General features: G+C 49.7%; 1 protein-coding gene across 1 annotated transcript; it reads left to right on the top strand.

Moving 5' to 3' along the window:
* The first annotated feature begins 384 nt into the window (after positions 1-384).
* PARS2 (prolyl-tRNA synthetase 2, mitochondrial) lies at positions 385-7,146 on the top strand. Its single transcript, XM_003793117.3, has 2 exons — positions 385-449; positions 5,475-7,146. The coding sequence occupies exon 2, from the start codon at positions 5,504-5,506 to the stop codon at positions 6,929-6,931; it is 1,428 nt and encodes a 475-aa protein (XP_003793165.1). The 5' UTR covers positions 385-449; positions 5,475-5,503; the 3' UTR covers positions 6,932-7,146.
* Positions 7,147-17,012: the final 9,866 nt, after the last annotated feature.

Below are 17,012 nucleotides of genomic sequence, written 5' to 3'. Positions count from 1 at the left end.
AATTTTAAAGTTATTTAAATTGAATGTTTGTAAAATCAAAGGGTGGATTAGAAACTACATTGCCCAGTGTGTTGTCATGGTTACGTGGTCGCCAGCTGTCCTCCTCTTCGGGGAGTGGGCAGGGCCCGACAGTGGGAGGGAACACTAGACTCAAATGCTAGGAGGTCGGCTTTGATCATAGAGTTACACCTCCCTAACTCCTAGAAGGCACTTCCGGAAAGGTGATTTACTGATTGCTGCCCAGGCCAATCTATGATCCTGGGGAGAGCGGGATTCTAGCTCTTGGGCCAAACTTCCGAGAAACCTCTCCGGAGTGTCTAGAGTGGGTGGGGCCAAGGCGCCCCGCCCCGTGAGCGCGGCTTTGCGATTGGCGAGGATAGGAGGCGGGGCTCGGCGCAGGCGCGCTGGCCCGGCCGGGCGGTCTGGAGGCGGCGTGGGCTGCGACTGTGGTGGGTGAGCCGGGGTGACAGCGGGACTTGAGGGGCCAGCGGGGTTGGCGGAGGGAAGCGAGGACCCGGTTCGGGGCGCGGAGGCCTAGGACACCGTTGTCCGTTTTCCCACGTACATCTTCTCCTTGAATGGGGCTGTACTGGTCGGTCATAAACTCTCGGATAGTGCCGGTCTTCTAGGCTCGGTGTCCTCTGATTAAAATGAGGGCAGCACTTCCTACTCTACTTCGGGTTTCTAGAAGGGCCTGTTCTGGAAAGACCTTTGGGATAACTCGGTGGCCAGCCAGCCTTCCTCTTTCACGTATGGGAAGGGAAACGGAGGTCCGGAGAGCAGACTGATTGGACCAGGGTCACCCGGCGAGTGAAGGCACAGCCAGGTCTCAGAACTAGGTCTGGGGTTTCATTACTGTTTTATACAGCAAGTTCCGTGGGTCGAACTAAGTGGGATTTCGAGGCAGGGACCCTGCCTTCCAGGAGTGACCCTTCACTCATTTACAGGGTCGCTTGAGACAAATGACTTCACATCTCAGAGCCTCCCTCTGCTACCAGTCAGCCGTAGTATTAATGGCAGGCGCTTTATGGCACTTCACTATGTACCACAGACTGTTGCGAACACTTTATGTACCACGTTCCTGATGGGATTTCAGGGCAGTTGTGAGTCAAATAATCTAACCAAAGGCCTGGGCTGGAAGGGCTGACACACAGAGTAGGTATTCAAAATGTCTGTTGAGTGACTGAATGACTTAGCGGCTTTTTGCCAGAATCTGAATGCTGTACATGTTACTATATTGCTTTAGAGGTGTTGTCTATGGATAATTTTGAAAACTGGAGATAAATTTTTATTCTGCTTTTTGGAACCGAGGGAGTCTGAAGACAGAGGCAGACATTGGATGGGGGGGCTTAAAGCTCTTATCTAAATTTTCCAGATAATTATATCATTGTAGGCTCGGCGCCTGTAGCACAGTGGTTATGGTGCCAGCCACATACACTGAGGGTGGTGGGTCTGAACCCAGCGTGAGCCAGCTAAACAACAATGACAACTGCAACAAAGAATAGCCGGGTGTTGTGTCAGGCACCTGTAGTCTCAGCTACTTGGGAGGCTGAGGCAAGAATCACTTAAGCCCAAGAGTTTGAGGTTGCTGTGAGCTGTGATGCTACAGCACTCTGCCTTGGGCAACAAAGTGAGACTCTGTCTCAAAGAAAAAAATTATATCACTGTACCCTTTTACTTTGCTTTTTATTGATGTATTTAATCAACAAACATTATTAACCACAGTCTAATTATTAGGTGCTATGCTAGATAGACCCTGAAATCTAAAACTGTAGAAAACTTCATGAACTCAGTTTAATGGAGGACATGAAACATCATTCACTTCCAATGTCTAGCACACAACAGTTTATCCAAAACATTTCACTCAGGCTCGGTGCCTGTAAGTTCAGCTGCTAGGGCGCCGGCCACATACACCAGAGCTGGCAGGTTTGAACCCAGCCCAGGCCTGCCAAACAACAATGACAAGTACAACTGAGAGAGGATACCCGAGAAGAGTGAGGTCTAGAACAGGTCTTCTCTAGGAGACCACAAGGGTACACCTGCAGGGTCCTCTCCATGGTGACTCAGGTCTTGGGAATTTGTAAACTTAACTTCATGGAATTTGGAAATTTCTACTTCTGTGAAATCCTATAGTTCTGTAGAGGCTGGAATAGCATCTCCTGCTTGATTCACATTGGCCAATGGAGAAGGGTAGCTGTGGGGTGGAACTTTTTGACTGTCAAGCCAGTCAGGGAGCACGGCCATTTGGAATTCTATGCCGTGAGCTCCCAGCTGGTGACTAAAGCCCTTCCTCTTATAATGAGTGTTCTTTCTCTCTGTTGGGCCTCTTCCTGCAACACAACCAAGAAAACAGCTAGACCTGGTGGCAGGTGCCTGTGGTCCCAGTGGCTCAGGAGGCTGAGGCAAGAGAATCACTTAAGCCCAAGAGTTTGAGGTTGCTGTGAGCCATGACACCACAGCACTCTACCCAGGGCGACAGCTTGAGACTGTCTCAAAAAAAAAATCCATTTCTGAAAATCTGTCCTAAATATATACCCCCCCCAAAAAGGATTCTGTTTACCGTAGATTATGTGTAAAAGAAATAACCAACAATGCTGGTGGTAGGAAAATCTTTTTTTTTTTTTTGAGACAGAGCCTCAGGACGTCACTTTGGGTAGAGTGCTGTGGTATCATAGCTCACAGCAATCTCCAACTCCTGGGCTCAAGCGATTCTCCTGCCTCTGCCTCCCAAGTAGCTGACACCACAGGCACCTGCCACGCCCAGCTATTTTTTGGCTGCAGCCATCGTTGTTTGGCAGGCCCGGGCTGGATTTGAACCCGCCAGCTGAGGTGTATATGGCTGGCACCTTAGCCGCTTAAGCCACAGGCGCCAAGCCAAGGAGAATCATTTTTTATGTGGTCAATCAGTGAAATGTCGTACTGCCATTAGAAATATGTGACTATTTTGTAAAATCACAGAGAAGCATACTCACCTATGGGCAATGTCTAATAAGTCCCTGCTTGTGCTGGGGATATAGTGCTGAGTGTCTGGGGGGAGGACAGGGCACCACATGAGCAGTAACCCCAGAGGGACTGGTGTTTGATAGGGGACGAGTGGGCTGTGCAGGAGAAGCCAGTCTTTTGGAATATGCGGAGTGGAACAAGGAACATTTCTTAGAGGACAGGATAGTAAGCCTGAGGCTTGGAGGATGGAGAGATGTTTGTACATCAAAAAGGGAGAGAGGTTTTGTATGCCGAGGAGATGGTGTGTTTAAGAGCAAGCATGGCACAGCTGGATCAGGGAGAGGGCGGGGGTGAGACAGTCCTGAGGGGGCAGTGAGTGTCTGGGGCAAGACAGGCCACCACACACCCTGAAGGTTAGAAGCTTAGACCTTATTCTAAGGATAGCAAGAGGCCATTTTAAGCAAGAAAAATTATTATTTTTTTTTTTTTAGACAAGAGTCTGAAGCTGTCACCCTGGGTAGAGTGCTATGGCGTCATAGCTCATAGCAACCTCCCAACTCTTGGGCTCAAGTGATCCTCTTGCCTCAGTTTTTGTATTTTTCCTAGAGACTGGATCTCGCTCTTGCTTAGGCTGGTCTTGAACTCATGAGTTCAAGTAATCTACCCACCTTGGCCTCCCAGAGTGCTAGGATTATAGACATAAGCCATCACACCTGGCATTAAACAAGAAAAAATATTATTTATTTTATTTATTTTATTTTTTTTTGAGACAGAGTCTTTCAAGCTATTGCCTTGGGTAGACTGCTATAGCATCATAGCTCACAGCAACCTCAACTCCTAGGCTCAAGCGATCCTCTTGCCTCAGTTTCTTTTTTTTTTTTTTTTTTTTGCAGTTTTTGGCCAGGGCTGGGTTTGAACCTGCCACCTCAGGCATATGGGGCTGGTGCCCTACTCTTTTGAGCCACAGGCACTACCCCAGTTTCTATTTTAGTAGAGACAGGGTCTTGCTTTTGCTCACGCTGGACTCAAACTCTTGAGCTCAAGCAATCCACCCGACTCGGCCTCCCAGAGTGCTAGGATTACAGGCACGAGCCACCGCGCCTGGCCAAGAAAAATTCTTAACATCAGTGCACTGGAAGTCTGTGGCTGCAGTGTGGAGAATGGACTGAAGGAGGGCAGGAGAGGAAGCAGATGGGTGAGGAGGCTGTGGCAGTAGCCCAGGTGAGAGGAGATGGTGCCCTGGGCCTGGTGGAGTCTGTGGAGAGAAGAGGGACAGAGTGCACAGAAGCACAGAGGTGGGACTGACAGGGCCGAGAGGGCAGGGGAGTGTGGGGCATAGAGGGCGAAGTAGTGAACCCTGGTTTCAGCTTTGGGTGACGGGCAGCTTGTGTGCCATTCAGAGTGACAGGTAGCACTGGAGGGGGAGTGGGTTTGGGGCACGAGGCTGAGTTCAGTGTGGCAGGGGGAGTCTGAAGCTTACCTGTGTGGTATGTTCTCCAGAAGGCTATTGGGTGTGTTGGGCTGAAGCTCAGGAGACAAGACACATATACAGTAGAGGGGATGACTTAAGGTCCTCAGCATTGGTGTGCAAAGAACAGGGCTTGCAAAAGAGGCCGGCCATGGAGACAGAATGTCAGCAGCATTTAGGCCAAGTGATTATAGGTGGTTTTCGTCTTGAGGTCGTAGTATGTGCCAGCTACTGTTCTAAGAACTTTTCATTACTCTTCTAAATTCCCAAATAAACCAATGTGGTAGGTCCTGTCATTCCCATTTTATAGATGAAGAAACTGCTCAGTGAAGGGTTAAAGGCCATGTCCTTGGCTACACAGGGTGCAACCCGGGGGAAGCCCAGTGGAATCCAGGCTGCCTGACTCCAGAGCCTGTGTGATCAGTACACAATGGTGTCTTTCCACAGTCCACAGTATGATTTTATTTTTATTTATTTTATTTATTTATTTATTTATTTTTGCAGTTTTTTGGCCTGAGCTGAGTTTGAACTTGCCACCTCCGGCATATGGAGCTGGCACTCTACTCCTTTGAGCCACAGGCAACTGCCTATTTTTTTTTTTTTTTTTTGAGACAGAGTCTCAAGCTGTCACTCTGGGTAGAGTGCCATGGCATCACAGCTCACAGCAACCTACAACTCTTGTGCTTAAGTAATTCTCTTGCCTCAGCCTCCCAAGTAGCTGGGACTACGGGCACCTGCCACAACACCCAGTTATTGTTTTTTCTTGCATTTGTCATTGTTTTAGCTGGCCCAGGCTGGGCTCAAGCCCGCCAGCCTCAGTGTATGTGGCCAGCGCCCTACACTGAGCTATGGGCACCTCCCACAGTATGTTTTTATAATCAGGAAAATATTGAGTTGTTTAAAAACAGAAGTAGTGCTTTCATCTGCCAGGATGTTAAGAATGGGAGGATTTGGACCTGCATGATCAGTGACTGTCTTAGGAATTGGTTGGAGACTGTGCTGACTGCTCCGTGGTGTCAGAACATAGCTCATGGTAATTTCCGTACAACCCTTTTCTCACCAGGTGCAAGTGCTTCCCTGTGCCAGCATATCATGGAAGGGCTGCTGACCAGATGCAGAGTGTTGCCCACCCTGGCCACCTGCAGCTGCCAGCCCTCCAGGTATGTCCCTGGTAGGTTTCACCACTGTGCCCCAGGGAGACGGCAGCGCTTGGTGCTGTCTCGAGTATTCCAGCCACAGAATCTGCGGGAAGACCAGGTGCTCTCCCTGGAGGGCAAAGTTAGTGACCTGACCTGTAAGAGCCAGCGGCTGATGCTGCAGGTGGGCCTGATCTACCCCGCAAGCCCCGGCTGTTACCACCTCCTGCCTTACACGGTCCGGGCCCTGGAGAAGCTCGTGCGGGTGATAGACCAGGAGATGCAGGCCATTGGCGGGCAGAAAGTCAACATGCCCAGTCTCAGCCCGGCAGAGCTCTGGCAAGCCACCAACAGGTGGAACTTGATGGGCAAGGAGCTGCTAAGAGTTAGAGACAGACATGGCAAGGAGTACTGCTTAGGACCCACTCACGAGGAAGCTATCACAGCCCTGGTTGCCTCCCAGAAACAACTGTCCTACAAGCAGCTTCCGTTACTACTATACCAAGTGACGAGGAAGTTTCGGGATGAGCCCAGGCCCCGCTTCGGTCTTCTTCGCGGCCGGGAGTTTTACATGAAGGATATGTACACCTTCGACGCCTCCCCAGAGGCCGCCTGGCAGACCTACAGCCTGGTGTGTGACGCCTACTGCAGCCTGTTCCACAGGCTGGGGCTGCAGTTTGTCAAGGTCCAGGCAGATGTGGGCAGCATCGGGGGCACGATGTCACATGAGTTCCAGCTCCCAGTGGATGTTGGAGAGGACCGGCTTGCCATCTGTCCCAGCTGCAGCTTCTCAGCCAACGTGGAGACGCTAGACTTGTCACAAATGAACTGCCCGGCTTGCCAGAGCCCACTGACGGAAACCAAAGGCATCGAGGTGGGGCACACATTTTACCTGGGGACCAAGTACTCTTCCATTTTCAACGCCCAGTTTACCAACTTCCAAGGCAAACCATGCCTGGCTGAAATGGGGTGCTACGGCTTGGGGGTGACACGGATCTTGGCAGCTGCCATTGAAGTCCTCTCCACAGAAGACTGCATCCGGTGGCCCCACCTCCTGGCCCCATACCAAGTCTGCCTCGTCCCCCCCAAGAAGGGCAGCAAGGAGGCGGCTGCTGCCGAGCTCACAGGGCACCTGTACGACCACATCACAGAGGCGGTGCCTCAGCTTTGTGGGGAGGTGCTGCTGGATGACAGGACCCATCTGACCATCGGAAACAGACTAAAGGACGCCAGGAAGTTGGGCTACCCCTATGTGATAATTGCTGGCAAAAGGGCCCTGGAGGACCCTGCGTATTTTGAGGTTTGGTGTCAGAACACTGGTGAGGTCGTCTTCCTCACAAAAGAAGGACTTGTGGAATTGCTGACCCAAGTGCAGACGGTCTAAAGACCACCCCCCCCCATGCCCCATCTCACAGCCGTGCTGGTCATTCTGACGCGCCCTTTCCTACACTCCCTCCCAGGGCTGTTCTCTCCAGAAGGTGAGACCAGTTAGTGAAACTGAGTCTTATGCGTCATTTGTTCATATGATTTATATTTAAAGTCATTGACTTGCCCTTCCCTGGGCGATCATGCCATTATATACCATTCTTTCTAGTAATAACCTTCCTTTTTTTTTTTTTTGTAGAGACAGAGTCTCACTTTATCGCCCTCAGTAGAGTGCTGTGGTATCACAGCTCACAGCAACCTCTAACTCCTGGGCTTAGGCGATTCTCTTGCCTCAGCTTCCTGAGTAGCTGGGACTATAGGTGCCTGCCACAACGCCTGGCTATTTTTTGTTGCAATTTGGCCAGGGCTGGGTTTGAACCCACCACCCTCAGTATATGGGGCTGGCGCCCTACTCACTGAGCCACATGCACTGCCCTAATAACCTTCCTTTATGGAAGTTTCTATTAGAAAGCTAAATATGAAGAACGAGCCCTGAGTTCTAGTCCTGACCCCTTGGGTAATTCCTTCCCTCCTTTCAGCTGAGTTTCCCACGTGGAGGATGGGAGATGCCTGATGCCCTGACCACAGGCCTCTTGCTGCATTTAGTTCAGAGAACAAGCCCCCCAGCCCTGCTCTGAGAAGCTGGGCCGAGAGTGTGGGGAGAAGAATCAGGAGATCTGACTGCCACCAACTCCCTGGTGACTTGGACACATTCCCTCCCCTGCTGGAGCCTCAGTTTCCTCATCTGTGATACAAGAACATGGAACTAGATCTGTGAAGTGCACATAGGTGTCACTGCGTGGTTCCACGAGAGGTTCCTCTGATCCTCCACAGCCTAGGTTTCCCGGCAAGTTGATGGAATTAGCCGATGGCTCCAAACTACCTCCAGAGACGTGGCCCTACTGAGGCAGTTTAAGCACTGAGATCATGTTCTAGTGATCGAATAAAGTCAATCTTTTGGAATGAGCCTTGCATGTTAATTTAAGACAGTGATAACATGTGCCATCTTAAAAGTCCGATGGCTTCTTACACCTTTTCTCTCTTTTTCTACTTTTTTCATACTCCAAAAAGAAAAAATAAATGTGTGGATGGGAAAATGTGGTTTAAACCATTTCTTCTCACAGGTATCAGGGGCAGCAGCCTTCAACCATCACAGTGACCTCATCCTAGGGGCAGAGTTGGATCCTAGAGCCACAAAGAGGTGATTTTTTTTTTTTTTTTTTTGAGACAGAGTCTCACTATGTCGCCCCTGATCAGTAGAGTACTGTGGCATCACAGCTCACAGCAACCTCAAACTCTTGGGCTTAAGTGATTCTCTTGCCCCAGCCTCTCAAGTAGTGGGGACTAAAGGCGCCCGCCACAACACCCAGCTATTTTTGTTGTTGTTGTTATTGTTGTTGCAGTTGTCATTGTTGTTTAGTTGGCCCATGCCAGACTCGATCCCGCCTCAGTGCATGTGGCTGACGCCATAACCACTGGTGCCAAGCCATCACAAAGGGGTGATATTGATAGCTGGTCTTGGCCAGGTGTGGTGGCTCACGCCTGTAATTCCAGCACTCTGGGAGGCACAGGCAGATGGGTTGCCTGAGCTCAGGAGTTTGAGGCCAGCCTGAGCTAGAGTGAGAGATTGAGACCTCATCGCTACTGAAAAATAGAAAAGTTAGCCAGGAGTGCTGGTGGGCCCCTATAGTCCCACTTAGTGCTGTTATACCAGATAACCCCACCCCTAGTGCACACCGTCAGGGTTTGGGTTTTTTTTCTGAGACAGAGTCTTACTGTGTTGCCCTTCTTAGAATTACATGGCATCACAACTCACAGCAACCTCCAACTCTTGGGCTTAAACGATTCTCTTGCCTCAGCCTCCCAAGTACCTGGGACTACAGGCACCCACCACAGCACTCAGCTATTTTTTTGTTATTGTTGTCATTGTTTAGCCGGCCCTGGCTAAGTTCGAACCCACCCACCACCTGCCCTAACCACTGAGCATGGGTGCTGAGCCACTGTCAAGTTTTCTAATGCAGATTCTTGCCAAGCCCTAATGGCTCCCAGCCCTGCCATTGGAACTCTGCACCCAGGATTCCTTTAGCATACTTCAGATTTTCAGGCCAGGAAACGTGGATGCTCAGAGCAAACCTAGAATAGGGAGATTACAAGGCAAAGGGTCATACCCTTGCTGCACGCTGGAAACACCTGGGCCTCACTCAGAGGGGCTGGTTACAGTGTGGGTTGTGGGCTGTGGCCTGGGCATTAGGAGTTTAAAACTTCCCCAGATGGTTCTAATGTGCAGTCAAAGGCAATTGAGAACCCCCTGGTGTAAGAGACACCTGTTCTGAGCCCACTTTGCAGTTGGGCATTTCTTTGAGTAATTTCAGTTGTATGTTATCAGCTGATCCAGTCACTCTGCTTTTAATGCCCTGGGTCTGCCATGTGCCATTGTGCTGGGAGGCACTTTTACATACTGTTTCCAGGCCTTTCAGCGGTGCAGGGTAGGTGCTATTTTTTTTTTTTTTTTTTTTTTTGAGACAGAGTCTCCTTTTATTGCCCTCGGTAAAGTGCTATGACATCATAGCTCACAGCAACCTCAAACTCTTGGGCACAAGCCATCCTCTTGCCTTGGCCTCCCAAGTAGCTGGGACTATAGGTACCTGCCACAACACCTGGCTAGTTTTTTAGAGATGGGATCTTGCTTTTTTTTTTTTTGAAACAAAGTCTCACTTTGTTGCCCTCAGTAGAGTGCTATGGTGTCACAGCTCACAGCAACCTCAGACTCTTAGGCTTAAGCGATTCTCTTGCCTCAGCCTCCCAAGTAGCTGGGACTATAGGCACCCACTGCGACGCCTGGCTATTTTTTGTTGTTGTTGTCATCATTGTTTAGCAGGCCCGGGCAGGGATTGAAGCCACCAACTTTGGTGTATGTGGCTGGTGCCATAACCAATGTGCTACAGGCACCGAGCTAGGATCTTGCTCTTGCTCAGGCTGGTCTCAAACTCCTGAGCTCAGGCCATCCACCAGCCTTGGCCTCCCAGAGTGCTGGGATTACAGGCCACTGTGCCTGCCAGCCTGGTGCTGTTATCCTCATCTTCCAGATGAGGACACCTAGGGCTCTGTTTAGGTGACTTACTCAGGGAAGTGTGGCTGTAAATGATCACACCTGGAATCCTGGCACTGGCCAAAAACTGCCCTACCCACTGCCTCTGTCTAGGCAAAAGTGATTTCAATAAATAAAACTATTGTTTGTGTCTGTTTAATCAAGTTAGCCTAAAGTATGTTTAAAATTAGAATTCATGCAAATGGATGATTTACATAATTTTTTTAAACTTTGAATTAGTGCTCCATGAGTTTGCTTATGTATGTATTTATTTATTTTTTCTTTTTGAGACAGTCTCACTTTATCACCCTCGGTAGAGTGCTATGGTGTCACAGCTCACAGCAACCTCCAACTCCTGGGCTTAGGTGATTCTCTTGCCTCAGCTTCCTGAGTAGCTGGGACTACAGGTGCCTGCCATAACACCCGGCTATTTTTTGTTGCAGTTTGGCCAGGGCTGAGTTTGAATCCGCCACCCTCAGTATATGGGGCTGGCGCCCTACCCATTGAGCCATAGGCACTGCCCCTGAGTTTGCTTATTTAGAGAAGACTAGTCTAATGTAAACACTTTTAGAAACCAGATCCCAGGAATAGAGAACCAATTAATTTTGTGTGTGTGTGTGTGTGACAGTCTCACTGTGTCACCCTTGGTAGAGTGCTGTGGTGTCATAGCTCACAGAAACTTTAAACTCTTGGGCTTAAGCTATTCTCTTGCCTCAGCCTCCCAAGCAGCTGGGACCACAGGCGCCTGCCATAACACCTAGCTATTTTTTGGTTGTAGTTGTCATTACTGTTTGGCAGGCCTCGGATGGATTCAAACCTGCCAGCTTCTGTGTATGTGGCTGGTGCCTTAGCTCCCGAGTTACAGGCGCTGAGCCTTTGTTTTTTGTTTTTGTTTTTGTTTTGAGACAGAGTCACAAGCTGTCACCCTGGGTAGAATGCTGTGGTGTCAGAGCATTCCAACCTCCAACTCTTGGGCTCAGGCAATCCTCTTACCTCAGTTTTTCTATTTTTAGTAGAGACGGGGTGCGGGGTGGAGGTGGGTATGTCTTGAGTTTTGCTCAGGCTGGTCTAGAACCTGTGAGCTCAAAACTGTCCCCCCACCTCGGCCTCCCAGAGTGCTAGGATTATAGGCATGAGACACCTCGCCCAGCCGAGAACCAATTAATTTAATTTAATTTAATTAATTTATTTATTTTTTGGCCAGGGCTGGGTTTGAACCCACCATCTCTGGTATATGGGGTTGGCTCCCTACTCCTTGAGCCACAGGCACTGCCCAGAACCAATTAATTTTAAACTCTTTGTAAATAAGTGAGTCCTAAAATGACTTGAAGATGATATAGAATCCTGGAACTTTAGAATGGAGGGGAACCTGGAGCCAATCTTTCCACCTCTCGGTACACATATGGGAAGCAGGCCTGGAGCAGGAATGAACTTGCCATGTGTCATCTGCCTAGCAAAATGCAGGCTGGGTGCCAGGTCCCCTCTGGTCAGTTCTGTTAAGGAGTGGCCCAGTCTACCTTTGAGCTACAAAGCTCCTAGATTTTCTGAAACAGGGACCTATCTTCCTTTTTTTTTTTTTAATTTTTTTTTGTAGAGACAGAGTCTCACTTTGTCACCCCTCTTAGAGTGCTGTGGCATCACAGCTCACAGCAACCTGCAACTCCTGGGCTTAGGCGATTCTTTTGCCTCAGCCTCCCAAGTAGCTGGGACTACAGGTGCCTGCCACAAGGCCCGGCTATTTTTTTGTTGCAGTTTGGCCAGAGTGGGGTTTGAACCCGCCACCCTCGGTATATGGGGCCGGCGCCCTACCCACTGAGCCACAGGCACCACCTGGGACCTATCTTCTTTATTTCTTCTTTATTTCACAGTAGGGAGATGAGTACAGGAAGGACAGTGATTTGTCCAGCATCAGGCTGAATGAAAACCTGGGTATCCTGATCACTGTGCCAGTGTTTCTTTAAGTAGCCAGGGGCAATGTGATTTGGAGTGAAGATCAGCGCCTTGGAGAGATGTCATCCTCAATTCCCTACGCAGTGGGGATGTAGCCTCAGACTAAATACTTGCCCTTTGTGTGGCTCAGATCTTCATCATAAGACACTCACTTGACTAATGGGGTGTAGGGGGGTTGGGGGTTGACAGAGCTCACTTGTATGAAATGCTTAATCCTTAGTCTGTGCTCAAAGTGTTTCGCTTACACCAGAATAAGGAAATCCCCACTGGGAGCTCAGGTTCTGCTGTTCACTTTGTTATCTCAAGACCTGGATCTTGTTTTCTCGCCACGATGCTTTACAACTTTCCTGGGGAATGCTGCGAGCAAGAATTAGGGAACGCCCGCAGAATGGTTTCATCTCCTTAGAGGAAAGACAAGTATTCCAACTGTGTACCTTACTCTGTCATTTCTGAACTTGCCCATTTTACTTCTTCCCACAAATTGATGAAATGGGAATGCTGGCAAAATAGCAGGTACAGGCCAGCTTATCATTTCTCATTCCTCGGGGAGGTCTGGAAGCAACTGGCTGGGAAATGTTTAGCAGAATTAATATTTGGGGACAAAGGCCGGTGCATAACAAAGCCATTGTGCAAATCAAGCTTAGAATGTAAATCAAGGGCGGCCATTAATATTCTGTGTTTTAATGGAAGAAACACCTGCTGGGCTATCAATAAAGGAGCTTTGCAGAAAGCTGTTGAAATCGTCATTTCCTTAACTACTTGAGTGCCAGGTCTCCTCAGAGCTCCCGCAATGCATTTCTTTACCAAGATGCCAGCGTGCTTTTTAGAATGGATCGTTGTGTGTCTAAGGGCACATGAGGCTTTGTTCTAGAGTTAGGAAAAGGGCCTGCACAGTGGCTCAAGCCTGTCATCCTAACACTCTGGGAGGCCAAGGCAGGAGGATTGCTTGAGCTCAGGAGTTCAACACCAGCCTGAGCAAGAGTGAGACCCAGTCTCTACAAAATATAGAAAAATCATCTAGGTTAAGGCAATAGAGTCACTTGAGCCTAGGAGCTTGAGATTACAGTGAGCTAATGATGACTCCACTGCACTTTAGCCCAGGCAACAAAAATACACACACAGCGAGAGGAAAAGTCTTTTAAGTTTTCTTATAAATGTGGAAAATGGGAAAATATGATGTTATTACAAATATAAGGGGGTTTTTGCTTGTTTGTTTGAGACAGAGTCTCACTATGTTGCCCCTGGTAGAGTGCAGTGGTGTCACAGCTCACAGCAACCTCAAACTCTCAGACCTAAGTGATTCTCTCACCTTGGCCTCCCAGGTAGCTGGGACTACAGGCGCCCACCACAACGCCTGGCTATTTTGTTGTTATTGTTGTTGTCATTGTTGTTTAGTAGGTCTGGACCAGGTTCAAACCTACCAGCCCCAATGCATGTGGCCGGTGCCCTAACCATTGAGCTATTATAACCACCGAACTTACTATAAGTAAGTATTGTTTGAAAAACATCAAGTTGGCTCGGCGCCTGTGGCTCAACCGGCTAAGGCGCCAGCCACGTACACCTAGGGTGGCGGGTTCGAATCCCCAGCCCGGACCCGCCAAAAACAACAATGACGGCTGCAACCTAAAGGTGGCCGGGCGTTGTGGCGGGCACCTGTGGTCCCAGCTACTTGGGAGGCGGAGGCAGGAGACTCGCTTGAGCCCAGGAGTTGGAGATTGCTGTGAGCTGTAATGCCACGGCACTCTACCCAAGGGGACAGCTTGAGGCTCTGTCTCAAAAAAAAAAAAAAAAAGAAAAAAAAAAAGAAAAACATCAAGTTACTTAATTTAAAATAATGACTTACATTGTAGTGACTGAGATAGAGATTCTGGAGTCAGACTGCCTGGGACACTTACTAGCTACGTGACCCTGTTCAAGACACTTGAATGAGTCTCTCCATTCAGCTTCCTTATCTGTGAAATGGGGACAGCAGTGCCCGGCTACCAGCAGGTGCTTGGTGAGTGGCAACCGTCCTTATGTTAATTGATACTTTGTACGTGGCGCGGGGGTGGTACACTATGGGCCAGCAGATTGGGGTGGCACCTCTAGGCCCCCACGCTCAGGCACCATCCTGGTGCAGGGATGATGTCCATTCCTGGCAAGCCAGCAACTCTTAAGGCCGTTAATGTGCTCCCGTGGCTAAAGTTAAATTGCCCTTAGCTAATTAAAACTGTTCATGGCCAGGAGAGTAAGAAGCCACTTGCCAGTTCGTGGTGACTGAGGACGCCTGTTTGCCAGGGCAGAACTTGCTGCAGAGGCTCCCTGGGAAAGCATGTAGGTTGACAGGAGCCCTGTTGGCAGGGTGTTGGGTACTGTGGGGATTTGGCTGTGGGCTCTGGCAGGAGTTTGTGCAGACAGTGGATTCTTCTACCCGGGTTGGGAACACTACATGTCACGGCAAGTGCTAGGACTTTACCATTAGCTTGGCGTGAGCAAGGTGAGCGCAGCCGGGTCTATTGCAAACTCCCTGAAGGCAGAGGCCAGTCTTGTTCATATTGGCGTCTCCCAAAGAGCTCAGGGGAGTCCTGAATTCAATTCTGGCTCTACTCCTCACTAAGTAGCTGAGCAAGTTACTTACCCTTTCCCATGCTACTTTTCCTGTAGGTAAAATGATGCTGTAAAACCACCTGCCTCCTAGAGGAGCTGGGAGGAGGAAGTGAGCCCAGCCACTTTATAAAGCACCTCGAATGCTGCCCAGCAAGGCCTGAGTGCTCAGCAGGTGGCAGCTGTCACAGAGCCAGGCCAGCATCTGTCCCCACTACCCCTGGAATATGCCCTTTCAAGGCTCCCCGCCTTTGCTTGAAGGCCCTCCTGCCCCACCCCAGCCCCAATTCCTTCTCAATTTCATAGCTCATGTCCAGCATGCGTGGTGGCTTCCAGCCCTGATCAGCTCAGAGTTGTCCATCCCTCTGTCTGTGCCATCAGCCCATAGCAATTTGCTGTGCACCTACCATGTGCTGAGCAGCTGCAGTCCAAGCCCCTAGCAGTACAGAAGTGCAGGGTCCAGGCCCCTGACTCAGTTTACAGAGAAGCAGGGGAATGGTCAAGTAAATAGACAGTTACACTGCAGTGCAGTGAGAGCAGTGATGGTGCCAGGGATGCAGGCAAGGACAGATGGGATAAGAAGCCAGGGAGGGCTTCCTGGGAAGGCAGCAGGACCTTACTGAAGGCTAGGTGTTAAGTAGTGAAGGGAGGAACAGCAGGCAGGAAGAGTACTGTGTTTCCCTGAAAATAAGACCTACCCAAAAAATAAGCCCTAGCAGGATTTCTATGCATTTGTTAAATATAAGCTCTATCCCGATAATAAGACCTAGTGATGGGCGTGGCTATGCAGATACACTATGCTATGCATTTCGGGGCGGAGAGGAAGACATCCCCCGAAAATAAGCCCTAATGTGTCTTCTTGAAAAAAAATAAATATAAGACAGTGTCTTATTTTCAGGGAAACATGGTAGTACAGGCAGAGGAGTGGAGCCCAAGGCGATGAGAGCACGGTAGGGTTGGGGAATAAAAAATAAGCATCATATACTGGGGGGCAAGCTGGATTCCGTGCGCTTCACACAGCTCAGCTCCTCACAGACCCTGCATGAGCTCGTGCTGCAGGTGAGGAGGAAACGAGCCCAGAGAACCTGAGCAAAGTGCCCAAAGCCTCCAGCTACAGAGCTAGGATTGAAGTGCAGGCAGGCGGTACCCTCTGCCGGTGCACCTCCTGCTGAACTGCTCCAGGGTGGGTGGGCTAAGGAAGCTGCACAGGTGGGGTGGTGACACCACCAAGGACCTTGACTGCCACAGCAGGAGCACTGAGAAGGGAGGAGGAGCCATTGTGGGCTCAAAACAGGGACAAGTCCAGACTTGACTGTGTGGCTGTATTTCCCTTCAGAGGAGCAGTTCCAGCCAATAGTAGACTCACTGTTTTTGTTGTTGTTGTGTTTTGTTTTTGAGACAGTCCCACTCTGTCACCCTGGGTAAAGTGCTGTGCCATCGTAGCTCACAGCAACCTCGAACTCTTGGGCTCAAGCCATCCTCTTGCCTCAACCTCCCAAGTAGCTGGGACTACAGATGCCTACCACAATGCCTGGCTGTTATTTTTTCTACTTTTAGTGGAGACAGCGTCTTTGTCTTGCTCAGGCTGGCCTCAAACTCCTGACCTCAAGCTATCCACCTGCCTCAGCCTCCCAGAGTGCTAGGATTATAGGTGTGAGCCTAGACTTACTGTTAATACATACTTTCAACATGACCTTGAAGGTGGAGTTCATCTGATGCACTTCAGCCTTGATGCTCTGCCTGTGGCAGGTGCCACGTAAATGTTTGTAAACCACACAGAAGGGACACAAGAGGAGGAAGGTGGGCGCTGACACTTGCTGGTGGTGTGACTGTAGCTTCCAGCTCCTTAATTAGAAAATTTGGATCCCAGGCCTGAGTGGGTGGCTGTTAGAACTAAATAAGACAATCCAGGGTACCCCAGGCCCTCAGTGCAGCAGGAGTTGGCTTGGATGTACAGAGATTGTGGTGGCAGGTACCCTGCCCATGCACAGGGAGCCCACAGCCCTCGTCAATCCTGCATCTACGTCTTTCTCACTACCTTGTAGGACATGCAGATCTGGGTGACGTTTATTTCAAGTATGTCTCAGGGAAGGGGCTTGTCCAGCCCATGACTTTGGTTTGGTTCCTAGGGTTACTGAGCACCTACTGTGTGCCAGGCATAAGGCTGAGACACTGAACATACTGCAACTCCTGAAGCCATCACAGCCCTCTCAATTTCCCATATTCAGGAATGGTTTTGCCCAGATTTACAGTTGATCAAATTGGGACTCCGAGTGGTTAAGTGACTTGCACACAGTCTTTATGTAGCACAGCCAGAATTCAAACTAATATCTGTCAGATATCAAGAACCGTTCTGGGCTCGGCGCCTATAGCTCAACCGGCTAAGGTGCCAGCCACGTACACCTAAGGTGGCGGGTTC

The sequence above is a fragment of the Otolemur garnettii genome, unplaced genomic scaffold (assembly GCF_000181295.1).
Source record: "Otolemur garnettii isolate 467f Iridium unplaced genomic scaffold, OtoGar3 scaffold00066, whole genome shotgun sequence".
Taxonomy (NCBI): domain Eukaryota; kingdom Metazoa; phylum Chordata; class Mammalia; order Primates; family Galagidae; genus Otolemur; species Otolemur garnettii.
This window is presented reverse-complemented; position numbering and strand designations above follow the sequence as displayed.